This window comes from Drosophila miranda, chromosome XL, assembly GCF_003369915.1.
Source record: "Drosophila miranda strain MSH22 chromosome XL, D.miranda_PacBio2.1, whole genome shotgun sequence".
Taxonomy (NCBI): Eukaryota; Metazoa; Arthropoda; class Insecta; order Diptera; family Drosophilidae; genus Drosophila; species Drosophila miranda.
Window position 1 is genome coordinate 14,931,652 of NC_046673.1, and position 23,236 is coordinate 14,954,887.

The window sequence follows — 23,236 nt, forward strand, 5'->3', positions numbered from 1 at the left end:
TTGGACAATTTATGCGATCTTCGAAATGAGAACACACTGAGAACACTCTGGCCGAGAGGCTATACCGATTTTTACGAGGCAAACAAAAAGAGCAACAGGCGTAAGTTGTTCGATTTTATGTTGTTTTGTTAACCCCAGCAGCATCGTCAGTGTCCGGTGCAGGAGCGTCAGGAGAAGCAGCAACAGGTAACAGGAGCAGGCCAGGGCACAGGGGATGGCGCCGGGCCGGGCCGGTACGTACCGGACCACAAATAAACAAGGCAATAAGCGGCCCAGGCCACAGGCAATTGCTGCCGTTGCTCTTCATTATCCTTCCCATACATAGAAGACCTGTGTGGCGTGGCAACCCTCTACGTGCTCATTACTTCAAATAAGCTCGGATAGCATCCGCGGTGTCAGCCCATTTAATTATGCAGACGCCCGACAGTTGGCCGCCGCCTTGACCGTGTACGCGCTGCCGCGGCCGCGGCCGCGACCGCGACCGTCTCCGGTTATATTTCAAAACCGGACCGCACACCGGCCCAACTGTTCAGTCGCCACGCGGCCATTGTGTAAGCCGCACACACCAGGGACATCCAAGGATCTTGCAGCAGCAGCAGCTGCACCAGCATTTTCCCCATCATCATGGGCCAACCATCGACTACTGGTGTCGGTCCCAGGAGCTGGACCCTCTGCGGAGCCGTTCTGCTGTTCATTCTGCAGCTATTCCAGACCTCCGATGCACTGCATCACACCGAGGAGGGACTCGAGTTGCTCTTTCGTGAACGGTGAGTGAACATTGAATGGTTTTTATTGACTGATAGCCTCTTGATGTTAAATCGATTGAGGTTCTTGGGCCTTACATGGGTTTCTTTCTAATGGGGATAGTCCAGAATGAAGTGGTACTGTGGTTAGTGTTTTTCGTATTTTCCAAATTACAAATTAATACGAAATCTTCTGAAACCAAATCAAAATGATTTCTTGGACCCCTTCAGTTAGTTTAAAACATAGTGGCTGCGAATCGGTTGGCATTTTGTGGAGTTACGTGAATTTGTTTTCTTATAGGGGGAGTCCAAAATGCAGATAATGCTATAAAATTGATTTTGTTGGTGTTTTTCTTATAAATACACAACGAGATGAAGATATATTCTATGAAAAGTAAATACTTGATAGGTAAATGCTTAAATTTGAGACGAAATTTGGAAAACTAGTTTCTTGAACCCTTTCAAACCATTAAAAACTTCTTGGTCTCAAATCGATTGCGAGCTACGAGAGTTACGTGGTTTTTTTTCTGATAGGGGATTTCCAAAGTGGTCCTACAGCTACACAAGTTTTGTAATCAACATCTAATAGGAAATTATTAAACATACCAATTAAATTTAGGAGAAGTTCTAATTGTTATAAATTCTAAAAGAATCTTTAGTGGAACAAAGAAATAGTCTATAACACGGAGCTTTTTCGATGTCATATACGAAGTTTCATACGACTTCCAATCGAATTATTACTGAAACTTAAATTTCAAAAATTTTTTGATTCGTATCGCGCTGCGATTAGGTTAGATTAATGTTCCATGAGATTTGTATGATCCTCAGATTGTATTCAGTTTCTGCCAACAGTAACCACAAATTTAACAAGAAATTTTATATTTATTCAACAAATCCGAAGAGTAATAGCAACCGAGAGAACAGTGCAAATCGCTTATGCAAATATGTATATATCGTGTGTATATTTTCAGCTCACAGTCGGACTGGGAGAATGTGTGGCATCAGGAGACCCATTCCCGGTGCCGGGACAAGCTCATCCGCCAGTTATACTGGGCCTGCGAGAAGGACATTTACCGCCTGACGCGACGCAACCGCAAGCGGACGGGCAACGACGAGGCCTGGATCAAGCAGAGCTCCTCCTCCTCGAAACGTGAGTATTAAGATGATCCTCCTGCACCTCTCATGCATATGTGTATCTGCAAAATCCTTTCAGCTGGTACGCCCCCGTCGACTTGGCTGCACGTGAACTACGCCAACATGTTCTTGAGGACTCGTCGCTCCAACGCTCCGTCGATCACCAACGAGTGCTGCACCAAGGCTGGCTGTACCTGGGAGGAATATGCCGAGTACTGTCCTTCCAATAAGCGACGCAATCATTATTGATTTCCCTTTGGTTGTTCTACAGATACATGTGGTTATATACTATACTATATGCTTTTTGTTTTATCTGTTGTTCTTGTTGTTGGTGTCATTGTCGTTTGGGTGTGTGTGCATCAGTGTGGGGCTAAATGAATAAAGTTTATGGATCGTCAAAGTTCTTGGGGTTCACAAAAAAAAACAAAAAAAAAACACTTGTACTAAGTTCATCTAGATTTCTATACATTCTACGAGTACATATAGTATGTATGCATGTGCGGTATATCAGTATAGTTGTTGACTATTTTCTAAATTATATGTTTTGGGTACCATCAGACAATGAGAGAGAGAGAGGGAGCATGAAAGTATAATTAGATAGATGGAAATGGGCTTCCCGTAAAGTTTTCTTTACGAAAAATATCTACTAAATGCAAATTTAATTACTATAATAGAAGAAAAGACATCCGCGTTATGGGTGAGCTACGACGATGAACCCGACGAGACACTCACAGCGAGAGCATCTTCGGACTGACGAGATGTCTTCAACCATTCGGTGCACCTGCAAGAGCCTGTTCTTGCTTGTACTTTCTTCAACACATGAATCATTATGCTTGCGCCGATCGTCTTTGAGACTGAAGGCGACCCACAATGGCGGAGGAGCAGAAGAAGGTCTTCTTTTGTACGAGTAGAGTGTAGCGTGGTGTAGTAGGCCTTTGCTCAATTACAAGAACCAAACGAGTAATATGTGTATATGCTGTGAGGGCGAGAAGCCCCTTTCTCAACTTATTCAAGAAAATATCTTTATTGGAAACAGAAACGAGTGTGTGTGTCACCAGTTTCCTGTTTGCAAAGATAGTTTTTTTAAGAAGTCGTGTTGCTATCCTTTCTCTCACTCTCTCTCTCTCTCTCGATGTCTTCATGTGTTTAAAAACCTTTTAGAATAATATCACTTAGTCAAAATCCCCCACCGCTGGCCTTTTAACGTGGTGGGGCCTCCCCATCGTCATCATTTTCCTTGCGACTCTTGGCCGGCCCTTGGCCCGTGGGGCCGCTGTGGGGAGGACGCGGACGCTTCGGGGCCTGGCCCTGATCGTAGTGGCCGTCTAGCATATCCAGAAGAGACAGCTGTCGCAGGTTAGGAGCAGCTACCTTCGGTGGTGAGTCTCCTCCTGCTGCTGATGCAGCTGCTCCTGGCTGACTGCTCTCGCTGGGCGTGGCCTCCAGGCTGGCGGCCATCATCATGGCATTGGCCTCTTCATCGTCGGAGAGCAGGAGAACGACCGGCGAGCTTGTCGAATCGTCCTGCGAGGCAAACAAGTCTGGACTCTGTTCATTACTGGCCGGCAGCTTCTTGATCGACTGCGGTGTGGAACACGTTGATGATGGCGGCGTTTTCTTCTTCATCAGCTCATCGCGTATATAGTCATAGAGATTCGGCTTGGCGGCCGGCTGGCTCGATTGCGATGGGTTGGAGCGCAGACTGTAGTCGAAGCGCCGCAGCACGGTCCAGAGCTGCCGCACGGTGGTGCCCTGGCTGCGGAACAGCTGCCACATCTCATGCAGCTCGTCGCGCAGCCGAATGTTGCCGAAGGTGTAGTAGGCCAACGGACGGTGCAATGTGGCGCAGACCATCAGCTGCAGCAGCGACTTGAGACGGGCATCGCCCCCAAAGGCACCGCAGCCCCAATTGCCAGTGGCCACGCCCGGCGGCTCGCTAGACAGCGCATGCATGAAGCCGGTGTGGGCCTTGTTCAGCTCCCGCTCCACCAAATCTTCGCGATACTGATGTGTGGCATTGGCAAACTGAAGCGCATCGATGGCCACAATCGCCGTCTGGCGGCGTCGCGAACTGTCCCGCGGCGTCAGATCCTCGTGGTTGCCGGACCAAGTGAAGCTGCCGGCATAGCCGGTGTAATTGCTATAGCGCTCCGCACCGAGCACCATCAGCGCCTCGGTGGGGCGGAGGGACTCCGTGAAGAGTTTGCTCACCATCAGTTCCGGACAAATCACAAAGCGGATCTCCTCCTGTACACAGCCGTGACCGAGCACGCCGCCGCCCAGATACTTGTTGGCAAAGTCCACCTGCAGCAGGCCCAGGCCCTGGTCCTCGATCGTTCCGGCCGAATTCACATGTAGCGGTACGTCGCCTAGCGACTCCGTTACCTCATTCCAAATCGTCGTTCGATCCGGCTTGACGCTGCGCCGAAAAAATGTCACACATCCGGTGGACACATTGCCGTCACCCCGCTCTGTGGGACAGATGCGCCGGAAATAGTGCATAATGCACTTAAGCTTCTCCATTACGGCAGAACCCGACGATTGGTAGAGCCTGTGTGAGGGAAAGGGGGAAAAAACGTGGGATAAGCACTGGGTGATGGGTAAGGCCTGTCCTATCCGCTCACCTATTGAAATTGATATCCGGGAAGCTGCTGTACTCCGATTTGAGCTTGAGCGTGTTGCGGCGCGGATAGGTACAGAGAAAGGCATTGGCCAGCAGGCACGAGATCTGTTGTTGCGTGAGTGTGATCATGCTGTTCGTATGCTGCTTGAGCAGGGGTAGGGAGGCCTGAACGATATCGGGCAGACGTAGGGCCAGACGGATGATGCGGGGCAGAAGGTCCTCGAAGAACACCTTTTTCTCGCTTTCGTCCAGCTCCTCCTCGAGCAGCTGGTGCAGCGCGCGGAAGTTCCACTTGCTCTTGTACGTTGTGTTGTAGGAGAGTATCGCATCCTGGAGCTGTTTGCTGCTGGAAATCGGCTGCAGCAGTGCCCGCTCGATCATCTCCCAGCGCGAACCGATCGTTGTGGTCCCATCGCCATTGTCGCGTGGATATTTGCTCTCCGGTGCGCACGGCAGACGCACATGGTCCGAGTCCCACTTGCCGGCCCCCTTGAACGGGCGCGGCGGCACATGGATTGACTCGCGTATGGGATGCTTGTGCATCACGCGGTGCAAGGAACTGGGCAATACGGCTCCCATATGCTCCAGCTGGAACAGAGGCAGGCCCCGATGTATATCCTCGATAGGCACGCCACGCCAGCTCTGATCCGGTGAGGGTGGACCTGAGCCCGAACCCGAACCCGACCCCAAGCCCGAGCCCGAGCCTGTACCTTTGGGAATCAGAATATGCATTAGCCATGTGTCTGACTTGTGTTTCGCTTGCGTCTCACCATTTGCACACTCTTTCTGAACTTTCTTCGCTTTCTCCAGTTTAAGCAGCGATTTGCCGGCTGCTGCTGCTGTCATGCCGGTTTTGGCCTCCGCCTCGGGGCTGCCGACAGCCTCCTCTATGTCCGAGTCCATTTCGACGTCGCCCAAACGCACCGTCAACGCCGCTATGCCCCTGCAGTTGAGTGCAGACTCCAGAAATAATTTATTAAGTGTTCGTAAAATTTTGCCGGGCTGCGGTTGTTTTGTGTTTTGTTGAAGTAGCGATGAGAATTATTTGCTGTCATGAATCATCATGGAATCATCGCATCCCACGTTTTTGACATTCGGTTGAATATAACTAGATAGATGGGACTCTCAGCCCTGAACACCTTATTTTATTCGTAGATAAATAAATTTTCTACAAGACAGGTTAATTTTAAGTACTCTATCTTTTATTTGATTACTTATAAAATATGGTTTTAACAAATACGGTCCACTAAATTACTGTTTATACATTGTAACTCCACGATAAGTACACATTCTCTACATATTAACTACATATTTACGTAATTATCCGGAGACACTTGACGATTGTTGGAAAAATACTGGATAAGATTAGAAAGTACTTGAAAATACTCAAAATTCTTTTAGCTGGACAGCTATTGACCTGGTGTCTTATCGGACTTATCGATACCATACACCTTCTGACCGTCAAAAAAATACTGACGCTAAATGGCATTTCTACACGATTTTTACATAGTGCTTTGGTCAAGAGGTGACTCAATAAAGCGTCTAAAAACAATACTGAAAAATACTAGAAAATACTCAATGACAATGACAAGTATTAAAATATGCAAAGTGTGTGGCTATACTCCGACCCTCAGAAATATACCAAAATAACATACCGATAAGAACTCATTTTGCCCACTTAACCACCCTATTTGAACATCTTGAGTTAAACCGCGAAAAATAATACTGTTTGTATATTGTGGCACTGCACTTGGTTAAGTGGAGCAAACGCTTGTTTGCCTATTCGTTATATTATTATATTTTAGTGAATTTTAGTGAAATCAAATGATTTTAAATTTTAAAAATAGCTTTGGCGCGTAACGATTGCGCATCACTATCTACACCGCTGGGACTGTGTACACACTGCTTATCCCAGGCTGAATGGCAAATTAACAGTAAGCTTAGTAGCCCGTCAGAAGCAAAACAATTATTTTCTTGCTTTTTTTTTACTTCTCCCGAAACCAAAAATCGGTACGAAAATCAAATAATCTGAATAAATTCCCAAGTCGATAAGTATGTGTTAATTAATCAGCCTTACAAAATAATGTTTTTATTTTTGCGGTGTTTAAGTTAAAAGGAATAAAGTACTGAAAAGTGCATAATTATATGTGTGTGTTGGTGTATCCATAGGTGCATATGTTTGTGCGTACTCAATATACAATTTGAGCTCCAAAAACAGGTAAATTTTTGGGTATTATGGATAATTGCATGGATTTATGTGAACTGAAGAGTTTTCCAAAAAGCTTGCCACATCTCCCCATTTGTTGACGTCAGTGGCGGCAGAAACGCCGCTTTATTTACTTCCCTCTCCCACCACCGCCACCACCACAACCGCTCTCTTATGCTCTTCGTCAGTCTGTCATTCACCACTCTCTCCCGCCCCTCGGTCAGCTTCTAGTAGACCATTCTTAAGCGCTGGAGCTTACGTGTAAGCGGTGGTGCCCGCTCTCTTATTATCGCATACACGTGCAATCTGGAAGAGCGACCGCGGCCAGACAGTGTTTTTCCATAAGGTGGGGCGTTCAAAGAGCGCACTCTTGATTTCGGGAGTCGAGTCGCATCCATCAAAATTGAAGTGAAAGTCCTTGAATATTTGCAAGCTACCGGATATATTTAATAATATTTGTATATATATGCCACTCCTGTCATAGTAGTAACATTACCTCACCTGATAACATACACCTTGCACTGGAGCTGCCGCGAGATAGAGAGCGAGTTTGAGAGAGCGAGCGTGGCAGAGAGACTTGTTTGTTTGTTTTGAAAGCAGCGCTAAAATTAGCGGCGCGTCGCTGCTGCTGCTCAAAAACAAAATACTGCAAAACAACAAAATCAAAATAAAAAATAATTTATTGAATGTACTTTTTTCAAAAGTTCAACAGACTTTTATCTGTCACAAGCTAATGTTCTAATCAGCAGTTGCGCAGTTCTCCTCCTCTCCCTCTTACTAATATTCTACCTTTTCTGCTGATTCTCCCTCTAGTTCTACCCAAGGTACATTCAATAGCAGGGGAGGCTGTCTGGTAGAGTGGCAACACGAAAGTAAAACCTGCCTCAGCTGCATTTACCCACACAGTGAGAGAGAGAGAAAAAAATTGTGTGTTCTGGCAAACCAAAACTAGTCCCTACTGGAACCTGCCAGTGCTTCTCTTCGCACCTTATATTTAATATACCTTACGTCCGCCTCTGCTGCTGCAATCCCCTGTTTCTCACTCTCTCGCTTTGCTTACCTGTGGCATGACGCGTAAACAAATGAAAGCAGCAAAATGGGCAGCAGAAACAGTTATCACTCAAAGAATTCTGCAAATTAGTATGTGTGCCAGGGTGAGTGTGCTCCTCTCTCTCTCACACTCACACACACTCTCTCTGACTTTTTAGCCTTCAAATCTGCGTATTCGTTGCCTTGACCATAACCTAGAAATACACTAAAGCGTTCGTTCTCTCTCTCTCTCTGACTCTCTTTCTCTTACTGAAAGCCTTTTGCGACAGCTGCCAAAAACAGGTAGAGGAGGGGTAGTGTGAGGGCGAGGGCAATGGTGAGGGGCTGTGCATGCCATAGATATAGAAAGCAGCGAAAGAAAACCGCCCCGAAAATGCGAAATGTTAGTAAACTTATTCAAGGTCACCCCTCAAGTATGAACTAATACTTAATCAACGGCAATCAGTGGCAGTGGCAGTGGCAACGGCAGAGAGCAAAAGCACCATCAGCAGCAGCGCCAACGTCAGCAGTGACTGCGACTGCGACTGCACTTTTGCGTTGCTGCCTTCCCATGAATCAATTTGAGAATTTCTTGTTTTCTAGGGTATCCAATAGGGTATGATTAAGAAAGATTGCCTATGGTTGTATGTACATTATGTGTAAGTGCGTCTCTGAAAGTCGTACGACTTCTCACTTGTTTTGAATTATTGATGGGAGTGTTTGTTGTTGGCGGAGATCATGTGATCTCCATATGTTGCTGGACGAGTAGTGCGGTTAGGGGGTGTTCAAAAGCCGGAGTCCCGATAGGGATCCATGGATGCCTCTTAAAAAAAGAAGAACAACTATTTATAGCCGCTTGATGGATCAGCCCCCCCTCTGTTCCCCTGTTCCACTGTTCCTCTGTTATGCACTCTGCACTATAAAACGCTCTCTGCTCCCTCTGGTTCTCCCGCTCTGCTCTGCTGTGCACAGTTATCTTCCTCTTCCTCATGCTCTTCTGACTTTTGTGCTTTTGTGTTCAATTGTGTGCAATAAATACGGGCAGGGCAACAACAAAACGATAAATGGAAATTGTTTTTGGCTTTTTGCTTTTGGTTTTGCTTTTGTCAACGCGACTTGGCTCACGTTGGCAATGCGCGAAACAAAGAAGATGAAGGCAAAGCACACCCGCAAAAGGAGAACAAAAGTGTGCAATTAATTATTATACCCTCGCGGCCAAGCTTAGGGTATGCTGAGTCCGATCAAGTGTTTGACATTTGACAGAGTCATCAGAGAGGATAAAGCTTGATCTCTGTACATACATATTTGTCCATTCTGTCCTGGGGTATCCCGTTTAACAAACTTCTCAGAAAGTGTGTGTGTGTGTGTGTGTGTGCGGAGTGTGTGAGGAGTGAGCTTTGACCACGTGTTGATAGGGCGGGTCGCTAAACCGCATCTCTCATTCTCGCTCTCCCTCTGTGCCACCCTGTTTCTGCTGCCTATCCATTTTTATTTTGCAAAAAAAAACTACAAAAAAGTAAAGCCACAGGAAAAACAACAAACTTTTTTGCCTGCGCGCATGACCTTGAAATTTTCTATAAGAAGCAAAAACATCTGACTGCTACGCTGAAGCTGACGCTGGCGCTGACGCAGGCAGCGGCATCGATTGCAGTGCGAAATAAAATGAAAAAAAAAAACGCTCTTTGGTACCGCAGCTGTTGATACCCATTGATGACATATGAAATATTAAATTTGAAAAAAAAGAAGCAAATGAAATTTTTTTTGATTTTTGAGACGATCTTTCCCATGATTATTCAGATAGGACCAAAAGGTGAAAACGATTACTCAAAGAGCAGATCAGACTCTAGACTTTATGAGATCGTGGAGGTTCATCATACCCCTGTTTAACGGTCACAAATGCAGACGGAGATTTTGCGACAAAGAGGAAGAATGTATGTAGATAAAACTGTATAATCTATGGGTCGAGGGGGGGATGGATAGACACATTGAAAGCTCTCTTGACGACCTTGGAGGTAGCCCTGAATGAAGGTAGATATTTTGTAAACCATCCCAAAGACAGACTGGTGTTGGCCTCAAGCCTCTCAATCGGTTGAAGAACTGACTCCTGGCGACACTTAATAGGCATTATCACTTGTTTTATTGTGCTTTGGCCATAGATAAATGTACTATACGGAATGGTAAATACCATATATGTATGTATGCATGGCCATTTATCGAGTCTTGCACACTTTATTATCAACTTCCTGGGGGCCGTACGAGAACCCGCGAAAATCGAGTAAAGACAAACATTCAAGGGAAAGAGAGCGATAGAGACAGAGAGAGAGAGAGAGACACCACACATTAAAAACGAATTAATTTTTGCAAACAACAAAATTACTTTTAATGTGGAAATAATTGTAGTTGTTTTTTGCTTTTTGCTTTTTGCGTTTTTTGAGTGTGTATTTGTTTCGTATCAAGGTTGCTTCTTCTTTTTTTTTTGATTATATAATCTGTTACAATTCCTTTTTTTTTATCACTGATTGGCGCCATCTGTTGGCGTGATCGTGTCTTTTGAATTTCACTCTCGAAGTCCACCCACATGTGTGCCCCAAAACGCCCCCACTCCCGCATAACGGCAGTGGTGGATACCCTGCCAGTGGCGATGTTTTTTCAGGGGAAGATAATAATAATTTTTAGCCATAAGATACAGTATCTTAATGTATTTTTAGTGAAGCAGGATAGGAATTAATCAACAAAGAAAAAAAGAAATTACTTGGAGAAATCTTAAAAATAAATTATTTAATTAAAAGATGATCTTTCCACCACAGTTATGGATAGGTTATGGATTTATATTATAGCCGATAAAGCAATGAAACCTTTACAGAGTATGGTGCTATATGTCTTCTTTAGGAACAGGTTATTTATGGGAGATCTTCAATTTTCACTCATAATTTTTATGTTTAGGGTATCTAATGTTTCGGTTATTTGTTTTCTTTTATTTTGTGTGCGTGTGTTTTTGTTTTTGTTAGTCTTATTTTTGCAATGTTTTTTTGGTTTTGTTTTTGTTTTGCTGCTTTTTAATTGTCTTTACACATTTATTGGGGTTAAGGCCTTCTTGACTTGCCACCACCTCTTTTTTTGCTATTTCGCTATTTTACCTCCTGTTGTTGTTGTTGTTTTTACTTTCTTGCATATTTATTTTTGCACACACATTTTATTCATCTTGTGATATATCTGTATCTGTATCTGTGTCTATATATTTATTTATTTTTGAAAACGTGCAAAATGCAAAAAGCGATTTCTCTTTTGCTTCGTTTTTGTTTGTTGTCAAAATGGGGGCGTGAGCAAAAAAAAACAAAAAAATTAAAAATTAATAACAAATTTCTTTTGAACTTTTTCGTGAATGTTGTTGCAAGCGGATGGTGTCAGCCATTTTGCATTGCCAACTAACGGCTAGTGACAGGGAACAGCCTCTTGGTATGCTGTTCTCTTGCCCCCATACGATTGGGTAACCTCGGGAGAGAGTAACGGTAGAGGAGGCTCGAAGATCTATCATTTACGGTATGGGCCGCGCGTCATGCGGCAGCGCTCCACTGCCGACTTGGTGTCGCTTCAGATCCATCCACCTTTGTAGCTTCCCCAAAGATAGTCCCATCTGTTAGAGATCTGTAGAGATCTTAGGAATACTTTATTTTTGGTATCTTTGGCGTATCTTTTGACCCTGAATGGTGGATTCTTCCTACGATAATTTTCTATAGTCTCTGAGAAGTTCCTTCCTTTAGTCCACATATGTCTGAGGAGATCTCCAAAGCGATCTTTTCTTTCTAGCTAGACCCTTTTATTTCTATCTTTTTCTCTCAGAACAAGTGTCTCGTGTCTCGTGTCTCCCCCTCTTTCTATTGATCTTGTGCCCGTCAGAGTCTCAGTGTCAAAGTCATTGTACGACCTTTGGATGAGACCCAGTTTTTTTTTTTTTGCAAATACAATTGCCCATGAAGGTGCTGCCAACTTGTTTTCTGAGCGCACACCCCCCACCCCCAACCACCTTCATCGTTCGACGACACGACACATGAGTGTGTGTCTCTCTCTCTCTCTGTCTCTGATTATTACTCACTTTGGGGCTTATCAGTTAGTCTTACTTTTAGTCAGTCAACAGACACCCCTCTAACCCTGGTGGGTGGTGGGTGGCGGGGTGGAACAACAAGTGCCATTCAGTCTGTGGCTGGCACTAAGTGACTAATTCCGCACACCCCCAGCCTGCCCCGCCACCGTCCACGGCATTAAGAGAGGGCCACGCGAAAGACTGCTGTAAGAGGCGGGCGTCCATGTGACGTCAGCCTGAAAAAAAAAAACGTATGATGCAATTGTAACGGTAAAGAAAGGAAATCAAAGACAGGACAATATGCTAGAAGCAGGGAGAGGGCTTTACTCTCAAGTCTCAAGATTCTGCAAAGCCTATAATAATTTTCGTGGAATTGAACTTTAGGATTTCCCTTCAAAATATTACCCAAAAAAAAAAATCAAAACCAATTCTGAAAATTTTCCCCCACTTTCGTATACAAAAAAATTAAATACAAAAAAAATATATGTAATTATTCTTGTCACATTTTCAATGTCAACGTTTTCATAAATTTTCATTTTGTCCCCCGCCAGCGAACATTTTTTTTTGCTTCGATTTTAGTACCCCGTTACTCGTGGTCTACTCAACAAAGGGGTATATTTTATTCTTGTGAAAGTATGTAACGGGATACGGGTATTTTAGTGAAATGTTATTATGTATATATTTTTGGGTATTTTCCAACATAATTCTATGTGTAAGGGTATTTTTTTATCGCCCAAAACCTAAAAACTATCTTTTTTGCACCTCCTTTGTAGGAGAAGATCTACTGCCATGTACATTAGAGGGTATCTCATAGTCGTTATGTGTGTTAATATCTTTCCTATTTGTTTTTGCTGCACTTTTAATTTGTTTTTCGGGTTTTTTGTTCAATTTGCGTCACAAAAAAAAAGCAAAACAAAAAATAAAATTGAAATTGAATTTTTTTTTGGTAGGTGTTTTTCTTTCTGTTTGTTGCTTAAGTTTTTCAATTTATTATACAATTATTTTTATGCATTTGTGTGCGTGTCGTGTCCATTGTGTGCTGTTTCGCGGAGAGAAACAGTGGGTGGGAGGGAACATTGCACATTGTCGGCGTCAGCAGTGGCAGCGGCAGAGGCAGCAGCAGAGGCGTTTTGCGGCAACAGCGCACATGGTTGGTATGTCTATGAATGTGTATGTGTGTGTGTGTGTGTGTTTGTGTCCGTGTCTGACATCAGCGACAACAATAACAAAGCAACGTGCGCCCCAAAAGCGAAAGAAAAAAAAATAATAAGAAAGAAACGGCAACAAAAGCAAGCAGCAGCAAACCAGTAAACACGTCAGCCGCAACAAAAAGAGAACTAGAGCCCAAGAGGGTTGGATCCAAAGCAGGGGAAAGGGAGCCGAAAGAGAGACAAGTCGAAGAGCGGCAGACCACAGAAAAACCGGCTGACCAGAGCGTCATCAGATGAAGAGAGCAGACCGGAATTCGACGAAGAGAGTGCATGGAATGACGGTTGGTTGGAAGAGCGGCTTTAAGCGTTGTGTGGTGGGGAAGAGAAGAGAGGAAGAAGAATGGAATAGAGCCTCACATGATGATTGATGGCTTGCAAAGACAGTGACGAAACGTTGAGGAGGGGGTGAGAGAGAGAGAGAGAGAGAGTGTGTAAGTAGTTTGCGTGGCAGCAAACTGAATGCTGACACGTGAGCTTTTCCAAAGACCGAGAGAGGGAGAGCACAAGCAAACAAGTTGCTCTGAAAAACAGAGACAGAGAGAGATAGAGCAAACAAGTTGCGCTCAGTGAGCCAAAAGCCGTGTGCGAGGGAGACAGAGCTATTTGCATTTGCAATGACAACACCCCAAAAGACACGCTCTCGCTCTCACTCTCAGCCTTTGTTGATGAAATGTTATTGTGCCCGTCCGTCGCGTCGCGTCGTGTCGCGTGATTGCAACCCAAATAGCGGTAAAGGGGAGCCCGAACGAACTCGAGACAAAAGATAACGCACACACAGGTTCGCTCCCTCTTTCGTTCTCTTTAGCTCTCTCGCTCGATGACTGTGTGCGTGTGTGTGTCACCTTATTATTGTAGGTCATAAATGCATTCACATGACTGCACTCTAACGCTCTCAGTCCAGCGGCGGAGAGCGAGAGAGAATGTGTGTGGCTACGTGGCTGCATTGAATGCGCTACCTTTCGGCCTTAGGCGGCTTCTGAACAGCAGCGCCAGAACGGAAAGGAGATTGATGAATCACTCGCAAAGTGAATGATGAGACATCAATGGCGGGGCGGGTGGTGGTTAGCCAAAAGGTATTTAAAACATACAAGTAATACAAAATTAGGCCACAAAAGAGGAAACTGCTTGGTGGGGTGGTGGCCTGGCATGTTTTTAGGGCGTGGGCTTATCTTAAACTTACTCGTATGTTAGGCAACATTTAGTCTGGAATATAAAAGTTTTACGATCAAGCCTCCACCCCTCCTACGCAGCAGCCTCCCCTCCGCAGGAGTAGGGTATTTGCTGTGGGTCGAGGAAGTCCAACGAAACGGCTTTTGCTCTGCCCTCGGTTTTCCGTTTGCTAAAACTGCTGTTGCTGTCATAATCACAGCTATGTATAGCTCTCGCTCCCTCCCTCTCTCTCACTCTTTGTGTGAGAGTCGGACTTTTGTTTTGTTTGGAAAAACATTTGTTATACCCTTGGCTCTCCAAGGTGAGGACAAGTCTGGCTCTCTTTGTCACAAAAACAAACAGGCGGATCGAAAGCCCTACCCTATATTAATAAACTCTTCCTCTCTCTCTCTCTCTCTCTGATGCAGTTTCTGCCTCTTTTTTTTGCCATTATCTCTTTTTTCGATGATAATTGGAGTTTAAAACCAGCAAAAAGTAAGAGAAGAGCATCACAGAGGAAGACAATCGGAAAACGTGACGTATGCGCAATGATAAAGAGAGACAGAGAGAGAGAGAGACACTTGGCAAAAGAGAGTCTACACTCTTAGTTATTTTTTTCTTTCTTTTACGAGTTAATTAATTTTGTTTTTCCGCTTGATCATTGTCAATGCCTATCTTTCGTTGCCTTTTGTCTTCCCCACCCCTCACCCTCCCTTGTTTTGTTTCATTTTGCGATTTTCTGGGGCTTCCATTTACTTAGATTTTTCAATATCTTATCAGTAGCTTATCCCGGGTCCCGCGAGTCGCTGCCCCTAGAAAACCCAAACAAAGAACTGCATTTCCTGTCCACTTAGCCAAAAGGCATTCAACTGATAGTGGCCTTAACGACCATTGCTTGAGTTTCCATAAGAACATGTTCTTTGTTTTAAGAACTATTGACATTTGCTAATAGGGGGATTTTCTTGGGTTCTTTGTTATAGATCGTAGAACATACCATTTTGAAAGATCCCTTGATTCCCATTCAATCTGGTTGGTTCTTGTTGTTTCTTGTTTCTTGTTCTTATTCCATCTTAGTGGACCAACTGCAGTCAAAGTAAACAAGAAAAACGAAAAAAAAGAGCCAAAAGATGCGATGCGGAGAAGAGAAACAAAAACAAAATGAACTCAGAAAAGTGGCAAACTGGTTGAACGTGCCAAATTCCAATTAGTTGGGGCACTTGAGGGGCTCCCAACTGTCCTTACCACTCGCCATGGCCCCCTTCCTGCCTCCACTGCCATAGCCCCTTGCTCAGGGTGGATTTGTATGGAGGGTAGGATCAACAAATTTCCAAAGAAATCATGCGAGTAAACGTAAAAGCCTTCATAGATATGTACATATGGGCCTCAACAAAAACGTTTCGACTGGAATGAAGGATATTTTCAAGGGTATCGTATCCCAAAAGCTTTATACTCCTTGTCTTTCCCTCTCCTCCTCCTCCTCCTCTTTCTCCTTCTCCTTCTTGTTCTTATTTTCGTACTCATTTTTTTGTTGTTCCTCTTCAATCGTATGGTGTTTTTTGTTTGTTTTTTTTTTGCCTTTGTTTTTTTTTGCCAATTTTTGCTAAGCTTTGCTTTTGCTGCCACAGCTTCTGTTTAGTTCTCTGCTGCTGCTTCGCTGGTTCTCTGCCATGGCCATGAAACGTCCACCAGGCGACGGCAGAGACAGAAGGAAGAAGGAAACAGAAAACAAAAGCCAGAGCCCAGAGAGCAGTCAGCAATCAGCTTGAGACCATTTTTCTCAATGGCCTTACCGACCAAATCCAAGGCATATACCATGGAAGGTAAATGGGCAGACCCTCCTAATTATATATATAGTATAGTCGATATCTCTCGAAGTTATCGCACATTGCCTTAAAGAATCGTGTACCAAAGGATCTGCGATAATCCTCTTAGTATTTACTATATATTTTCTTTAATTTAATTTGTAATTTTATTTAATAAACAACGAAGTTTTCTATGTAATAATAAATTTTATATAATACATTCTTTTAATAAATTGTGCAAAAATATTTTAAAAAATAAATAAATAAATTCTGCAAAAATTAATTCCCCTTTGCTATATGGAAGTTCGACTGTATATATTTTGTTATACCCACTCTCTCCCGGCTCTTGCAGCATCCATGCGTATCGCTGGGACTGCCTGACCTCACCCTCTGTGTGGAATATGCCTTGCCGACAAGTGTCTGCTTTGTGTTCTGCTGCTGCGGCTGCTGTTCGTTCGCTCCGCAGGCGGGCTGCTCGCACTCTTATCAGTGCAAAAACAACAACAACAACAACAACAACAACAAGAACCAGCATGCACATTTCTCATTTGTTTTTTTGCTGATTATGCTTCCGTTGCAGTAGAAGAGGACGAGGGGTGGGGTGTACAAAGAAAAATCAAGTAAAAACGAAACGTACGCCCACAAGAGGCGGCCGCCCTCATTTAGCCCTGCTCTCTTTATCTCCCCTCCCCTTCCACCCCACCATACTCGCCTTCTGTTCTTGATAAGTGTTTTGCATTCGCTTTTGTTTCGTTATGTGCGTGTGTGTCGACTTGGCAAATACCCTAAGAGGCCCTGTCTCTCTCCACAAATGATTGACGAGCCATGTAGCTGATGGACGTGCGATGATTGCTGTGGAGAGCAGCACACTGTGGCAGCAGAATGTTGAAAGTGAAAAGTTCAAACAGCACAAAGTGCAAGCCACACTCGTGCCCCATCTCTCCCTCTCTTTGGCACTTTGGAAATTTGTTTGCTGCTAATTAGAGTGCTGCCACACTGATTACACAGACAGACAGACACACAATCACACACACTTAAAGCGGTAGGGGCACACCTTGCCGAATGCTCGAATGCGATTGAGACGACAGCCATGCAGGCGGCAGTGCTGTTGATAACCAGCATAGAGAGTGGGAGAGAGTGGGACAGAGGGAGAGCGGGAGAGCAAAAGATGGCAGAGAAATTACATAGCAAAAGCAGTGCAAAAAGGGAAGAAACGAAGCTTGAAATACCCTACAGTGGCTTCCAAAAATATGCCTAAAATGCCTGCAAAATGTTCTTTGACTGTGTATTTATTCAGAGCTCGATTATCAATCGATTGTTTTTACGGCAGTGGAATATCATATTTATTATGTACATTATAGGCTTGATTCTATTATCTATAACCAGAAAGAAAGACTATCTAACTTTATATGCGATAAATATGATAAAAGCCTTTTGATTTTAATCACACTTGAAGCCATGCCAATTGGGCTTTTAAAAAACCTAGAACAAAAGCAAAAAATAACAAAATAAAGTTCTTGCTAAGACCTTTTATACGACTTATTGGAGATCCCTAAGTTTGGATCCACAATATTCCTTAATTTTGTATCCATGATTGCAGTAAAATCAGTTTTCTTTTAAGATCACCGATCTGTCTGAAATATGGCATTCATAAAGCTTCAAACCCGATTTTTTCACGATCACGATGACCTTTCACAACTTTTAAAACTCCTTTTGAGACATTTTCATTCTTCCACATGGAATATCTACAAAGTCTGATAAGAATGGCATGGAAACGTAAGAAAATAGAAATAGTGAGCGCGAAAAAAATCCGAAATTTCTGAGCATTTCGGGGCTAGCGTTTGGTGGAATGCTGAATAATGAGTCCCACCGAATCGATTCGGTTGCCTGCTCCCGCAGGACTCAGGAAGCAAAGCACGACGTTCCAGGAACCGCCCATATCCATATAGATCCATATACGATAAGCATATACCCCGCCTTCTGGGGTATCTTCTAGGCACTGTCCATGCATTCACTTTGTCAAAGGGGGGAAAAGGCATATTTTTCCTTGCAAGAATTTAGCATTTTCTGCAGTACTTCATTTTGATTAAAAGACGGAGAGAGAGTTTCCAAGAAAGTTGAAAAGTTACCTTCAAGAGAGAGGGGGAGTCTTCAAAGTTCCTTCCTCTCTCAGCGCCCACCACCCACTCATGTTTGTTCCAACTGTAAACAGCATCATCAAATTCCTGCGTCAGCAAGCAACGTCAAAGTCAGCGGCGATGTTGATGTCGATGTCAGCGCTGGTGCATTTGACACATGAGCGCCTTAGTCATTCGGGGTTAGAGTGCAAAGAGAATGAGAGAGGGAGAGACCCGAAAGAGAGAGAAAAGCGTAGCGTGTTGGTTTCAATTTTTTTTTTTGCAATTTTATGAGCAAACACTCAACTTGATTGATTTATGCATGCTAACGGCACATAGAAATAAGAGGGAGAGACAGATTGAGGGGGGACCCATCAGCTGACGTTGGAGAAGCAAAGAGCAACACCCAGCAGGGGGGCCAATGCGTTGAATCAGCAGGAGGGAGCCAGTGTCAGCAGGATGCCCACAGCAGCATCAGAGAGGGGGGAGAGAGGAGCAGGTGCAGCAGATGTGACCTCTGGCTGCTATACCCCTTTGGAGAGGGTCTAACGCCAAGGAGAACAACAGAACAGTCAAGATCGAATCATTTAAGTCACTCTGAAAAAATCGTGTACCATATAAATATCGGCACAGGGATGATAAGAATGAGTAGAGTTTAAGGTCTATTCTTAAATGAATAACCTTTGGGCTACAATCTATAAATAGTGGGATATTGAAGGGTATTAAAGGGTTCGTTTGTGGCAGCGTCTGACATATTCCTTGTTAAGTCATGCGTAATCGATAGCCTGTTCCAGCTATCGATACCAGAAAACAGCAGTAATTGAAATGTCAAACAGTAAACGAATCACAACTATATTTCTATATTCTGTTTAATACTGATAGACATTTGGAGTCATTGCTTAATGATATTTTGCAAACTTCTAACCATTGAAATCGATTTAATTATCGATGATTATGCAAATCATCATCACACAATTTTTCTTGCCAAATCCGCAGCAAACACGTCATCGAGGAGACGTTGCAGTTGCAGTTCTCTCTCTCTCTCACTGTATCTCTCTTTTCCTATATTTCTCTTTCTCTCTCTCTCGCACTCTCTTTCTATCTCTCTCTTTTGACTGCCTATCCGTCTTTACGTCTGTCTGTCTGCTTTGAGCGCGTGCTGATTGCATTTATGTCAACGTTCGTTTTCAATGTTAAAACTCGGTGCCCAGACTTTTTCAGTGCGGTGGGGGTTGGGGGGGAGGGGCCTGAAAAGAGGGGCTAAGGGGGATGGCTTGTTGGTGTGCGTTGCAAAAACCGAAACGAAACGAAAATTATGCATGAAAAGTGGCATAAAAGTTGACGTCTACGTTTTGGTTATTGCTGGCTGGTTTCTCTCTATATGCAACAAACATGCCCCAAACACACACACACACACACACACACACACACGCATAGACATAGGCTGATTGCATTCTGTGTGCGCGTCTGTGTGTGTAATGTATATGGAAAACGCAGCCGCAACGACAAAACACAATGCAAATGGCGGAAAGGCCGACTGAACGCCTGGGCAGCACAGTGGGCTGCCATCGGGATTATTCCGTGTGGAATATAACAATGGAGAAGCATTGCAGATTGGAGAATGATGCTCGACTCGGGATGCTCGAGAATGGCTAAAACAACATACATGGCGTGTGCATGATGCTGCATCTAAATGCTTCAGAGATCTTATACGTGTTCAATGGTCATAAAAATTGACTAAGAATCATTTAAACTAAATAATTTTTAAAGGAAATATTCTACAGTGGGTCAAAAATACAACAAAATATCATAGAAATATTGCCACAATGTCACCCAAATTGACAAACGCTTTATGTGAAAGGATTTCATGAAACTTGACGACTATAATCGTCCCTCAAACTCGTTCCTTGGAAAATTCATTTCCCTAGTTTACGACAAATAATTTTTGCCCCAATATGCGGCCATATCGCGAGGCCCGCATAGGCATTGTAGACGTCGCGGTGAGGCAACAACAACAACAACACCAATCAGACATTGATGATGGGGCAAGCCCATACATATAATCAAAAGCCAGTGGCTCAGATTCAGAGTCAGGGCTTAGTGGCTGGGCGGTGGCAATCAGTCAGTCAGTCAGTCTGTCAGTCTTTCAATCAAGCTATATTTAGTTGGGGGGGCAGGGAAAACGCATTCACAGAGAGAGAAGGGGCAGCATTGGCTAATGAGTTGACCTGTCAAGTTCATGCAAAATTCACTTCAACCGAGTTGAATGGATTGCATTCAATTGAAATCGCATTGAAGGAGGCCGGATTCCGATAGGCCAGATTATGATACAGCCCCATGGGGCAATCACTAATGGAACGAGAATGAGAACGAGGAAGAAATTACAAGCACAGATGGCAGACGAGTAAGGTTTATTCGATTTAGAGAAGAGAGACCGAGACCTTAAACCCCATTTTTATCAGAACGATAAACCTTAAGACTTGAGATTTTGTTTGTTGTTTGTCAGATGCTGAAGGAGGCCGGATTCCGATAGGCCAGATTATGATACAGCCCCATGGGGCAGTCACTAATGGAACGAGAATGAGAACGAGGAAGAAATTACAAGCACAGATGGCAGACGAGTAAGGTTTATTCGATTTAGAGAGGAAAGACCGAGACCTTAAACCCCATTTTTATCAGAACGATAAACCTTAAGACTTGATATTTTGTTTGTTGTTTGTCAGATGCTTGTGTGGGATATCCATCCTATATCTTATATCTGATATCAAGTGCTTTATGATGGGGCCTAAAGATTAAGTCATCCCCTTTTTCTCCCTTTGATTGATTGCCACGATTACACGAGGCTTTGCCGACATCATCCGCAACAGTCTATAATATCTTGCACCAAAAATATAGAAATACACTGGAAACACTGTAGAGATTTCAATTGAAATTTGGGAATTTATTAAAAGGTTTTAACCACTAGCCACAGTTGTATCCTTTGAAAGACAAATCACAAAAAAAGAAAAAGAAAAAAAAAGTTTCCTTTTTTTTTTTTTGGTTTGAACAGGATTTGCAGGGTTTCTTTTCTCATTTGGGGAATACCTCTTTGGCTTCAGCAATTTACATGTTTTACGTTTAACACTTAACAGGCGCTGCAGCAGGGCCCCCGCTATACGACTCGACTCGACTTTGCACGTCCAGCTGTCGCCTCCAGGGTTGTCAAAGTGTTTGGTTACTCTTGCTTTCTGTTTGTTCCCATTTCATAAATATGTATAAATATTTCATGGGTGTACTATGTACTCATCTTTCTCTGCTTTTTGTAACCCCTTTGCCAAGCAGCACCACCCCCCCCCCCCCCCGCAAATAACCCCATTCTTTCATTTTCATTTTCAGTTCTCGGAAGCAGGAAACTGTAAACAAGAAACACACTCAAACTGAAGACGACTCGGCGGCCCGGCTCTCACTTGCATTTTTGTGTTCGTTTTGCTCCCCCAATTTGTGTTTCTTGCTACACGCCCCACGCCACGCCCCAACCCCCCGGTTCTATGCGTCTGGGTAAGTCTGAAAGATACTCTTTATACGAAAAGGGTACTATCAATGCTATTGAAATGCGAATTAAGATCCTCTAAAGTACCCAAAGACCCTTCGAGTTCGCAGAAGAGTCCTTTCTTATATTTCTTTTATATATGGACATTTCCATTATGTCACACACTTTTAAAGTAAAGAATAAGGGCGTGAATATAAAAATAGAAATAAAAAACAAAATTTAATTTTAATTTTTAAAAGAAGAAAGTGAAAAAATATTAAATTAAAAAATGCAAAAAAAAGACTCTGGTAAAAAAAATCTTAAGCGCTATGATGGTTGCTAGGGTGGATTTTTGGCTTTTTTCAAGCTAATTAAAAAATACACAATTTTCATCTGATTTTATCGTTTTTTAAAATGTATTTTACAATTTTTTTTTTTAAATTATTAAATTTATTTATTATCATTTTTTATTTATTTTAAAATTTCGTGTTAAAAATTATAACAATTAAAAAAAATATTTTTTTTTATATTGAAATAAACCGTTATCTAAGATTAGGTATGGAATTTTTTTTTAGACAGTTCAGTGTTTAAAAAACACTTTGTGGAGGTACCTTTAGCTTTCATCGTCTTTCTTATAGGAGATAAAATTTAGATACGCATTAAAAATTTTAGCAAATAATATATCCTATTAGAATTATAAGGAAATGTAGAATTTTTTGCTGTCGTTATGGTAATCTTGTTCTTAACTTTGTTTTTTGTTACAAAAGACTTTTTGTATTCCACCATTTTTCTTATAGAATATATCTGATATTAAACCCAAATTTAGGTTTAAAAATACGGGAATATTTTATTTATTCCGATTTCAACAAGTTTTCTCATAAAATTGATTAAAATTGTATGCAAATTATTTAAGTTAATAAAGTTTTAGGGGTTACACAAATTCGAGAGACAAAAATACATTAAAATATGTTTTAATTGTTTTTTTTGAGGGATGGAAGTGCTTATATCTTTATAGATCGTTAACGATCGTTAGAGCTCCTTGAAGTTCTTTTGCTTTTCAGTAGCGTCTGATCGGAAAGTCTCTCTCTCTCTCCCCATTTTGTAGGGTATTTTTGTAAGCTTTGGCCTTCCACTTTTCGCTTTCGTTTTACTTCTTTTTGTTTCCAATCGAAATTCCATGGAAAGCCAGAAGTTTGAAACAGTTGCACCGTAACCTGACGGGCGGCACATGTGCTACTGTTGTTGTTGTTTTTTTTTTTTTTTTGCACTGCATTTGTCGGGTTTTGTCGAGCTTATCGAGAGTTTGAAGAAAACAGGTCTGAAGGGAGTGAGGGGACTGCATTACTCATACGCCCTGTTATGCAGCTGCCGCCTGTTCACGTGTTTTTTTTTATTTTTTGTACATTGGACTCTATTTACTCTCGGTATGTCTGTGGCTCATTGTTTTTGGCACGCATTTCTTTCGGATTTCGGTTGCTAACTGAATTTTACGCTGTGTAAATCGATACGTGAACGTGAAAGACCGAGCGGATGATTGAGCCAAAGTCCACATGAGCACGAGGGAATGTCGAAAGCTCTCATTTCCCCATTGAATCGTAAAATGAGAGATATGTATGAGCAATCCCCCACAGGC

At 43.0% G+C, this 23,236-nt stretch overlaps 3 protein-coding genes and 1 long non-coding RNA gene across 5 annotated transcripts in view; 2 read left to right on the top strand and 2 right to left on the bottom strand.

Moving 5' to 3' along the window:
- The first annotated feature begins 538 nt into the window (after positions 1 to 538).
- On the top strand, positions 539 to 2,502 carry LOC108164573 (probable insulin-like peptide 7). The gene is made up of 3 exons (XM_017300392.2): positions 539 to 767; positions 1,715 to 1,893; positions 1,957 to 2,502. Exons 1-3 carry the CDS (start codon positions 625 to 627, stop codon positions 2,124 to 2,126), a joined length of 492 nt encoding a protein of 163 aa, XP_017155881.1. The 5' UTR covers positions 539 to 624; the 3' UTR covers positions 2,127 to 2,502.
- On the bottom strand, positions 2,120 to 5,736 carry LOC108164571 (poly(ADP-ribose) glycohydrolase). The gene is made up of 3 exons (XM_017300391.2): positions 5,271 to 5,736; positions 4,502 to 5,210; positions 2,120 to 4,428 (listed from the first exon to the last, which is right to left on the bottom strand). The coding sequence occupies exons 1-3, from the start codon at positions 5,401 to 5,403 to the stop codon at positions 3,078 to 3,080; spliced, it is 2,193 nt and encodes a 730-aa protein (XP_017155880.1). The 5' UTR covers positions 5,404 to 5,736; the 3' UTR covers positions 2,120 to 3,077.
- Positions 5,737 to 6,459: 723 nt separating this feature from the next.
- LOC108164594 (uncharacterized protein DDB_G0283357) overlaps positions 6,460 to 23,236 on the top strand; it is a 37,004-nt gene continuing 20,227 nt past the window's right edge. Inside the window, exons 1-2 of the mRNA XM_033388639.1 lie at positions 6,460 to 6,718; positions 21,471 to 21,632. The gene's annotated coding sequence lies outside the window, so the exon portion shown is untranslated. The remainder of the gene's footprint in view (positions 6,719 to 21,470; positions 21,633 to 23,236) is intronic.
- Positions 6,479 to 7,676, bottom strand: LOC108164618. 2 transcript variants are annotated; one of them, XR_001775872.2, is made up of 3 exons: positions 7,496 to 7,676; positions 7,203 to 7,352; positions 6,479 to 7,139 (listed from the first exon to the last, which is right to left on the bottom strand). It is a non-coding gene; the product is annotated as an uncharacterized LOC108164618 (long non-coding RNA). The 2 variants fall into 2 exon arrangements; XR_001775871.2 differs by having other exon boundaries at positions 7,421 to 7,676.